Genomic DNA, 10,812 nt, shown 5'->3' on the forward strand with positions numbered 1-10,812 from the left:
GTTAGATTCTTAGAGTAAATTGTAAATTGCTTATGAAGTGGAGGAGAGAGAGAGAGAGAGAGAGAGAGAGAGAGAGAGAGAGTCAATGGGGGGAGACTAAATACACATCTATAAATCATCCTGGAAACTATTGATAAGCTAGCTTATCCATGTTCCTCAGGTCTAACATTTCAAGAAACATCAGTTTTGCTTTTTATTTGACATAATTAACTAACCTATTTGGAGAGGTCTGCCTCACACCAGTAACACAATAAATGACCCAGTGTGTCAGGGATAAAATTGTGTCAATGGCACTATTTTGTTCTTTGCAAAGTTTTAAGGGACTTTATGAAGGTCCACCATGGACACTGTAGAATGTTCCTGGCAAAGCCTCACAGATGCTTCTGAGAAATCCTTTGCCTTCAAATAATAAACTACACACACATTAGGGATCACAACCACTTCTCAGTAACTCTTTTTATGTTACAATAAATATCACAACAACCATTTCTATCAATCACTACTGTGTGTAATCAATAGAATAGTTTTTGTCACAATGGTTCTTATGATAATTATGTTTTATTAGTAGCAAATACTGCTTTATAATAGTCATTAAGTTGGACTTTTCACATTAGGTCTTAAATCTTACTTAGGAATTTATATCCCTATACATCCATATCATCTTTTTCATCCCCATTTTACAGCTCCACATCACCCCCACATCTCACATTTCTGGGTTCTCCTCTACAGAACCCTGAAAACTCCTACTTTTTTGCATTCTCAATTTAAAAATTATAGAAAAGTATTTCCTTGACAAAGAAAACTCATGTATGTGTATATATCATTTAAAAATTATACATTGCACATGAATATTGAAAATTCTACTAGGAAATGTCAGAATTTCCTTTTTCAACAATTGCTACAGCTTTACTGTTTCCAAAAACCACAAAATTAATATGCCTACATAATTTTTTTAAAATATAATAATCTGCAATAGGGTAGAAAGAGAAAGTGCCATTGCTTCTATTTCTTCCACAACAACACACCTCTGAAATCCCAGAATATAACTACAGAGCACAGTTTCTTGTTTTTCCTTCAGGAATCAACCTATATTGATATCTATATATATTTAATTAAAATGGAATCATAATATCATACAATATATACCACTCAGTGGCTTGTATTTTCACAAACACCTTCCATATGACTACATAGAAACCTACTTCATACTCTTATTGGCTACTTTATACTCCATTGCAAAAACTCTATAATAATTAGCTTAATGAAACTCATATTGATGAAGATTTCAGTTATTTTCCATTTTTTCACCTTTTAAACATTTCGATGACCAGTCTTATATATATGTTCAAGCACACTCATCAATTCATTTCTAACCTTAGGACAGTCTAAGGAGTTTCTTTTACCTTTCTCCATCCCAGCATTTCTGCCACACAGGCTGCTTCCATTGGGTGACTCTACTCCCAGGGTCAATTAAGCATGAGCTCCAAGTTCAAAACTCAGCTCTGCCACAAACTGTTATGAGCAAGTTACATAACCTCTCTGCACTCAAGTGTTTTCATCTTACAAAATAGGGGACAATATTATCTTCTAGTTCCTAGATTTGGAGGGGTGATTAAATGTGGTGATCCGTGTATAAAGCCCGGCACTTTGTAAGTGCTCAATAGATGCTAACTATTATGACTGGTATTGCTTGTATCTCTGCAGAGAAAAATCACTCTCTATCCTCTTTAGGACCCAGGTTGAATATGTCCTCAGTCATCAATTTTGCAGTTAATTTCCACTTGCTAATTTCTCTCTTTTCTCTACCTCCAATTTGATTCCTCTCATCTTCTGGTGACATCTGCCATTGATTTTGCTATTCAAGACAACTAACGATGTTTCTAGAGACGGAATCAAAGAAACCTACCCTTAATCTTTAGAATTACAGTTATATTTTTTCTTGTAAAACTTACTATTACAGCGACCAGTGTTAACCCTTGGTCTATGATTTTCAGTTATTTGTTGGTTGGGTTGTTTTTTTCATTAATTCTGCAAATATTTATTGAGCATTTGCCAAGTGAAGATACTGGACTGGGCCTTCCAAATATAGGACAAATAAAATATGAAACAGCTTACAATCCAGTAGGATAGAAAGAATCTGACAGCAGATAGGAGAAATTAGGTGTTCCAGGCCCAATGACCTGCCTCTGGACTCTGCAAAGTTAGGTCACTTGCTGTGGGATAATCTGAGAGAAGGTCTCTCTTGAGTTGAGCCTTGAAAGATAATTAGTTGTTCAAAAGCTAACACAGGTGAGCAAAGATGTTTCCAAGCAGTGGGAGTGTTTTATAAAACTTGGAGGCCATAGAGGAACTGTAAGGAGTTTAGGATGGTGGGAACAATGTATGCTGAAGTGATGATGGAAGATAAAGAGAAAAGACTGCAACACATGAAAATGGACTCAAAACAAAATGAGGTCGTCAGTGTCCTTGATGGGGTTACTATGGAAACACTAAGGCATGCCTGGTTCCCTGGCAGCTTCAAAGGCAGCACGCACCTGGTTCAGTTCAATGAGACATGGTGGATACCACCCTGAGCTCTCTACCTCTACTATGAAAATAGGTGATCAACCAAGTACCGTCAGCTTTTCTACTATATTATCTTTGGTTTTGCTTCACATGTCATCTATAGCTTCATTCTAAAATACATTTCAAAGTAAGACATGGGCCTTGATTTAATATACATTTAGTCTAACATTTGTGAAACAATATTGTGGCAAAGAAGAGGTTCAAATATGAAAACATTCTTTAATTATTATTAACTGAGAGAAAATAAAGAGTTCCATAATTGCACTGAATGAGTTTTACCATTTTCAAAAGCCTTCCACCCCAGGAAAAGGTATAAAGAAATGCAGTTTTAAAAATTTGCATGTTTTCTTTGTAATTACATTCAGCCTACTTTTCAAAAATTAAATAGGTTTTAAAATGTAGTCCAGGTGTGGTACACTGCTAAAGAAAGGGACCATCACATCATACACATAAATATATCATGTTCTAGGACTTTAGATCTCACCTGAGAAAACAAACATTCTCTGCCAGCACTTCCACGCCTGCTTTAAAAGGCAGTGAAGCATCAGCAGCTGACTCTGGGCTCTGTTACCCTTCAGTGAAAATGTTTTTGTACAGAGGCACAATGGAGAGCCATCACTGTGGTGGACGTTCGGCCAAGGAACCAAGCTGGAAATCAAACGTGAGTAAAATCCAAACTTTCCTTCTTCAGTTGTCTGTGTCTGATGGTCCCTATTTCTATGAAGCTGGCTCTTTGAAACTGGACTGTAGCATCCTCCAGAGCAAAGATAAAGTCTGTAAACAAACTTGAGGGCTGATTGCACATTTTCTATGAAGAACAAGATAGGTGCGAATAATTTGTTTAAGTGATAGTTTCAGAAACTTACTGGGAAGAAAATTGTATGTTCTGAGCAGAGCTTTGCCTAATTGTCAGGAAGGGAAACTCAGTTTTTGTATAGGAGGGAGGTTAAGAGGAAACAGTGTGTGTACACTTTCGGCCAGGGGACCAAGCTGGAAATCAAACGTAAGTATTTTTTTCAACTGATTTTTCTGTTTCTAGTTAACTTACTTTTTGTTCCTTTTTGTGTGTTTTCATTAGATAGATAGATGTCAAGGATAAAACACATTTCATTCCCAGATTAGGTACAGAGGAAGGAAAATTGTTCCAGGGGAGGCTAGCTGATGACTAATTTTCAAGATTTCCAAATTAAAATGATTTAATTAGGGAAAGGGGGTTGCTACCCTTTTAGGGCAGGTTTTTGTAGAGGTGGAAGTTAAGAGGTATCACTGTGGATAACTTTCGGCCAAGGGACCAAACTGGAGATAAAACGTAAGTACATTTTTGCTTAACTATTTGCGAGGTTTTTGTCCCATTGTATTGTTTATGCAAGTTTGTGACATTTTTGTTAAACGAGCCATTCCTGGTAAACCAAAAGTAAAATAGCAGAAAATAGCTGTCTTTTAAGCTGAGCAAACGTATTGTTCAGTTTGTGAGGAGAGTAGAGTAGGATTTGTGAGGAGAATGTCAAAGAAATAGCTGGACATTTCTCTGAATTAGCCTTTCTCATATGACTAGACTTCAGAAAGAGGTTTTGTTGAGGGGGGATGTTGGAGCCCTCACTGTGGCTTACTTTCAGCCAAGGGACCATGCTAGAGGCCAAACATAAGTGCATTTTTCTAATCCTTTTTCTTATAGTCATGAAATTTGGGGATTTTCATGTTTGGGATGTGAGTTGAGGTCAGTTCTGAAAGAATGGGATTCTTTCAAAAATCAGATGAATAAGGGACTGAAAATTGGTTCATCTCAAAGAGCAAAGAGCTAGTTAGTTGATGTGGCATCCAAATTGCCAGATTTCCTCTGAATCTGTCAATCTAGCTAATGAGGTTAGCATCAAAAGGAGGTTTCTGTTGAGAGCAAAGTAATTGAGCTAAATCTGTGAACCACCTTTAGCCAACGGACACATCTAAAGATGAAATGTAAGTAATTTTTCATTATCTTCAGAAATTTGGGTCTAAATGCCAGTATTGACTTTTAGAGGCTTAAGTATGAGTTTTGTGGAGATGAGTAAATGAGAGCATTTCAGATCTATCATCAGTTTCAAGAGTTAAACCCAGCTTCAAAAATAGATTTGTAGACAGAAAAGATTAATCTAAATCAAATGACTCAAAGGGGAAAAAATTCATGTAAATGAAAAAGAAATCCTTGAAGCCCTAAAGAGCAAAAGTGAGTTAATTTCCATTGACTTTTGCCAAATACTGTATCAATTTCTGCTCATTATGTCTGATACAGAAAAATAGAGAAATGTATTTCTTTGTCTCTTTTCTCTCTTCTGTCTGATAAATTATTTTATAACAATAAAAATCAATAGGGCACACTAACAATCAGTAAAAAGTTAGAAAAGTATGTTTGCCATGTAAAAGACGCAGCTTAATTGAGAATCAGCAGCTGTGTCATTTTTACAGTCTAAAATGAGTGATGACCTGTCAGTATTCAGAAATTCTACAGAGATTCCATATCTTGACAGATAACTTTTTTTAAAAAAATCTAAATTCTATATTGAACTAACCTTGAAATAATCGCTTAGCATAATGGTGGCAAGATGATTGTCCCCAAACCCTCAGATTTTAACAATTTTTTTAGTAAAGAAAAATAAAATAATTGCATGTTTAAATGCCCCTGGACTTGTAGACAAATAGTAAATATTTTACTGAGTATGTTATTTTATTTACTTCAGTTATTCCTTAGCCATGTTTTAATATCACGAACGAGACGTGGCACATCCAGCGTGGTCTGTAGACATGGCGATCTTTTTTCGTGATCACATGACTTGCGCGGCCAGGCCTCCATGCTCTTGTTGCACTGAGCCTGGGTGCTAAAGGCCAGGCCAGTACCGCAATCGCCCGTTTAACTGCATGGTCTGCTTTCCTAACACAGTGATACGAATAATGCCACTAACGAAAGAGAATAGAAATGTGGCCGTTGCTGAGCTAACAAAGGAAAAATGGAGGTGCCTGATTTATTAGAGATTTTTAGAAATAAAATTCACATTCATTATTATATCCTTAATGAAAATTTACATTAGCGGACTATAAAGAATTTAAAGCTATTTTTTTCAGTGATATGAAATTATTTCAATATCTATTCATCAAATGTATTTAAATAATACATTTGATGTATCATTTGGAGTCAGAAATTTCAATCCAAAGGAAAGAAATATTTAAAACTTACAGGGCAAAATTTCCACCAGCAAAAATTAAAGGCCACCTGGCCTCTCAGGTTTTGATTGATTAACTTTTACTGAATTCACATTAAATAACATTAAGGTATATTAACTGACTAAAAGTAAGATACATTTTTGACATGTTTTTAATTTTCAAAAATTTAATAGCTTGGGTAGGATTATATTTCAGTGGTATAGAATATTTAATCATATATAAATGCCACTAATAAAAATGTAATATAAACATATTTTCCAATACCTTTATACTGTGATAGAAAATTTTTAATCTGGGTGTTTCAATTCCATACCCTCTAAAATAGTTCAGTAATTTGTGTTGTCACCGTTGTTGTTTACTTAAGCTGACTTCAATAGTGATGTTTAAGAAAAGTTATTTTTGGTGTATAGCAATTTCACAGGACTATTTTAGGGCTGTTTTAAAACTTTTAAAATTCAAAATTGTTTAAAACTATTTAAACTAAGTATTTAAAACTACTTAAAAACTATTTTATGCCCTTTGACAAACTCTTTTAGAGAATTTTAAATATCTTTAAAAGCTAATAATATGGCTTACAAAAATTTCCATATCAAAGATGTTAATTACTTAATATTTTAATGCAGGATGGAAAATTTAAAGCTATCAAGAATTCACCTAGATAAGAATATCTTCATAGAATATTTCCCCTCCTTTCTTTCTAGAATTCACATCATTTTTCTGCCAAGACTATTTCATAAAATTCTCTGGAAAAAAAAAATTAGTAGGAAAGTTAAAAGAGAAGAAAACATCAAAACATAAAAAGTTCATTTTCTTATGTCTAACTGCTTGGCTAATATGGAAGTTAGCTTTATAAAAACCTGTTCACTTATCTGTTGAGTTCTCCCAGAAAAGGATTCTTTTTTTTTTTTAATTAAATTTGTTGGGTTGACAATGGTTAGTAAAATTCTATAGGTTTCAAGTGTATAATTATAAAATACATCATTTATATATCACGTTGTGTGCTCACCACCCAGAGTCAGTTCTCCTTCTTGATTTGTTATTTTAACTCTTGTTCTCCTACCTGAGGGCTTGAATGCCCACAGAGGGGGATTTCCAGGAGGCCATCTGGCAGATGCTTGCAGTCAGAAGTGAAGCTAACCAGTTCCTCCTAAGCAGGTGGCCGAAATTACAGTTGATCCCTCCTAGACTGGCTCAACTTTGCCCCATATGGTGACAGCCATCAGAACAGGGCCTGGGTCCCCCTTTGAGGCTCTTGTGAGGGGTGGGAGAGTTGCTGGCCTGAATACGGACAGCGAAGGGGCTGACCCCCCACCCAGGCACAGACACAGACCTGGGACCCACTCTGCAGGGTGGGTCTGGCCCCAACACACCCAAAGGAAGCCCAGGAACGGAAAGGCAGCCTGATATTATTGCACAGTACTAGGAGAGGCACAGAGGAAATGATCTTCTGGGTACAGGGGCCAAGACCTATTCTTATTTCTAAATTCTGAGAGTGGTCAGATGAAGTGGCCTTTGTGTCTTAACCTCAAGCACTGAGTTACTGCAGGAAGCTGGGAACATAGTTGAAGGAAAGATAGATGAGATCCAAAAAACATACATAAAGTGTTTAAGAATGGCTGCAAAGACTTCAAAGAAAAAAATTTTAAGGGGTAGGGAGCAGCTAGGGAGAAACTCAGAATCATGGAGATTATAGATATGCTTCCTGGCCTCCCTAATTGCTACAGTTACATAAAATAAGCATGTTACTCTCTGTATGTTTGTCTCTCATGGACTCTGTGATTGCCTACAAACAATACACCCAAGTGGAGAACTTCCTTGTTATTTAAACACCCTTCTCTGTGCTTCCTTCCTTAGGGGCTGTGGCTAAACCATCCGTCTCCATCTTCCAACCATCTTCAGAGCAGTTACAAACTGGAAGTGCCTCTGTTGTGTGCTTCCTGAATGACTTCTACCCCAGGGAAGTCAATGTTAAGTGGAAAGTAGATGGCGTTGTCCAAAACAGTGACAACATCCAGAACAGTGCTACGGAGCAGGACAGCAAAGACAGCACCTATAGTCTCAGCAGTACCCTGACACTGCCCAGTTCAGAGTACGAAAGGCATAGTGTCTATACGTGTGAAGTCACCCACGCAGGCCTAACTTCTGCCCTTGCCAAGAGCTTCAATAGGGAAACCTGTTAGAGAGAGAAGCCTACCAGGCGCCATCATCTGTGTGTTAGTCCTAGCCTGCCCTCTTCCCCTCCTCAGGCCTCAGGCCCTTTTCCCAAGAGACCTACCCTTACTTCAGTACCCCAAACCCTCTTCTCACCACATTCCCCCTCCCTCTTTGGCATTAATCATGCTAATATTTGGGGGGGAAATGAATAAATAAAGTGAATCTTTGCACCTGTGATTTCTCCTTCCTGATTTAATGGTTGTTATACATCATTTTTTCCAATTACCCAGTTTGTCTTCTAAGGAACTAAATACCGAGTTGCTATAAAATACATCATCATTTATAAAAATCATCATCCTCTCTGTGTGGCTTCAGAGTAAGGGCTAGAAGATAGTCACCATTTTCCCTCTGTGGGGTCCTTCTCCCATGCAGCTGGCAGGTGGGCACCATCTTTCCTGTGCTGAACCCTCCCCCATGCCCAAATCTGAATCTGAATTGCTCTGGTGAGCTCAGCTTGCTTTACCCTGATGACTAACTGGAACCCACCCCCTCCCCCCCAACACACACACACACACACACACACACACACACACACACACACACACACACTTTACCAGCAGCTGAACCTTACTGGAGCTAGCANCCATCTTTCCTGTGCTGAACCCTCCCCCATGCCCAAATCTGAATCTGAATTGCTCTGGTGAGCTCAGCTTGCTTTACCCTGATGACTAACTGGAAACACACACACACACCCACACACACACACACACACACACACACACACACAACTCTATATTGCATAAGGCTTTACCAGCAGCTGAACCTTACTGGAGCTAGCAACTGGCAGCAGGCCTCAGTGTGTCCTGGCTTTTTGTGGGGCTACCCCATACCCAGTACTGGTGGCAGCCATCCTTGGTTCATAACATGGCCTCTCCCACGCACCTCCAGGTCCAGCACAGGCAGAGACCAACTGTGGATAGTTTCATAGAACCTACCAGGTAGTCCCCAACTGTCACAGGCAGTGATTGACCTGGGCCTGCACTAGAGCCCTTCCCAAGAGACTCCAAAACGAACATATTTGGAGGTTGGTTTAAGATCACAGCAGAGCACCACCCAATTAGCTCCACAAGTGGCACACAGAGAGGGTGGTCTCAACAGGCACCAGAACCTGTGGTGTGTAATCCTGCTCCATGTGGTAAGCCCCACACACAGCAGCCCATAAACTGTGGATGTAGACAAACTCCACAGCCAGTCAGCCTGAGAGTCAATCCCACCCATTTATGTGGCAACAACAATCAAGGCTCAAATATAACAGGAGAACACACACAACCCACACAAGGGATACTCCTGGAGCGCCCAGCCCAGTTAACCAGGGAGACTGTGCCACACTGGGCCTCACAGGGCACCTACTATATAAGGCTACCTGGCAAAACTGGGTTATGTAGCAGATCTACCCAATACATCAAAACTTAACACATAGAGGCAGCCAAAATAAGGAAACAAAGAAATACATTTCAAATGAAAGAATAGTAGAAAACTCCAGAAAAAGAAATAAAATGGAGGCAAGCACCTACCAGAGACAGAGTTCAAAACATTGGTTGTAAGGATATTCAAGGAATTTAGTGAGAACTTCAACAAAGAGATAGCATGCATTAAAAAAAAAGCAATGAAAACAATAAAAAAGAACCAGTCAGAAGTGAAGAGTACAATAATTGAAATGAAGAATTCACTAGAAGGAATCACCAGCAGACTAGAGAAAGCAGAGGACTGAATCAGCGATTTGGAATACAAGGTAGCAGAAAACACCCAATTGGAAGAGCAAAAAGAAAAAAGGTTTTTAAAAAAATGAGGATAGTTTAAGAGACCTCTGGGACAACATCAAGTGTAAGAACATTCACATCATAGGGATACCAGAGGGAGAAGGGAGAAAGCAAGGGATTAAGAATCTATTTGAAGAAATAATGACTGAAAACTTTCCTAACTTGGTGAAGAAAATAGACATACAAGCTCAAGAAATGCAGAGTCCCGAACAAGATGAACCCAAACAGGCTCACACCAAGACACATTATAATTAAAATGGCAAAGGTTAAAGACAAAGAAAGAATCCTAAAAGTAGCAAGAGAAAGGCAATTAGTAACTTATAAGGGAGCTCCCATAAGATTGTTATCTGAGACGCAGTAGTTTGCAGTAGTTTCCAGCAGACTCTGCCCAGCTGACCCTCCTCTTACTTTAATAAATCTTCTATATTTCTAAAAAAAAAAAAAAAAGATTGTTAGCTGATTTCTCTACAGAAACTTTGCAGGCCAGAAGGGGTTGGCAGGAAATATTCAAAATGATGAAAAGTAAGGTCCTACAGCCAAGATTATTCTACCCAGCAAAACTATCATTTAGAATCAAAGGACAGATAAAGAGCTTCCCAGACAAGACAAAGCTAAAGGAGTTCATTACCATTTAGCCAGTATTGCAAGAAATTTTAGAGGGATTTCCTTAAGATGGGGAAAAAAAAGAAGATAAAAAATATGAATAATAAAATGGTAATCACTACATATCTATCAATGATTACTTTCAATGTAAGTGGATTAAATGCTCCAATCAAAAACATAGCATGGCTGAATGGATAAGAATATAAAACCTCTTACATATGCTGCCTATAAGAGACTCACTTCAGGTTGAACGGCACACACAAGTGGAAAGTAAAAGGATAGAAAAACCTATTTCATGAAAATGGAAACAAAAAAGAAAAGAAAAGAAAAAACAAAAAAAGCTGGGGTAGAAATGCTTATACCAGACAAAATAGACTTTAAAACAAAGGCTATAACAAGTGACAAAGAAGGACCCAGCAATCCCACTACTGGGTATTTATCTGAAGGAACCCAAAACAGCACTTGAAGGGGATGT

General features: G+C 38.1%; 1 gene segment (V, D, J or C); it reads left to right on the forward strand.

Moving 5' to 3' along the window:
• Positions 1-8,151, forward strand: part of LOC109377883 (Ig kappa chain C region-like) — an 18,503-nt gene extending 10,352 nt beyond the window's left edge. The window contains 2 exon segments of the C gene segment in view: positions 3,163-3,226; positions 7,615-8,151. Coding sequence covers positions 3,163-3,226; positions 7,615-7,940 — 390 coding nt within the window.
• The last annotated feature ends 2,661 nt before the right edge of the window (positions 8,152-10,812 follow it).

Source organism: Hipposideros armiger, unplaced genomic scaffold (assembly GCF_001890085.2).
Source record: "Hipposideros armiger isolate ML-2016 unplaced genomic scaffold, ASM189008v1 scaffold_1600, whole genome shotgun sequence".
In the NCBI taxonomy this organism is placed as follows: Eukaryota; Metazoa; Chordata; class Mammalia; order Chiroptera; family Hipposideridae; genus Hipposideros; species Hipposideros armiger.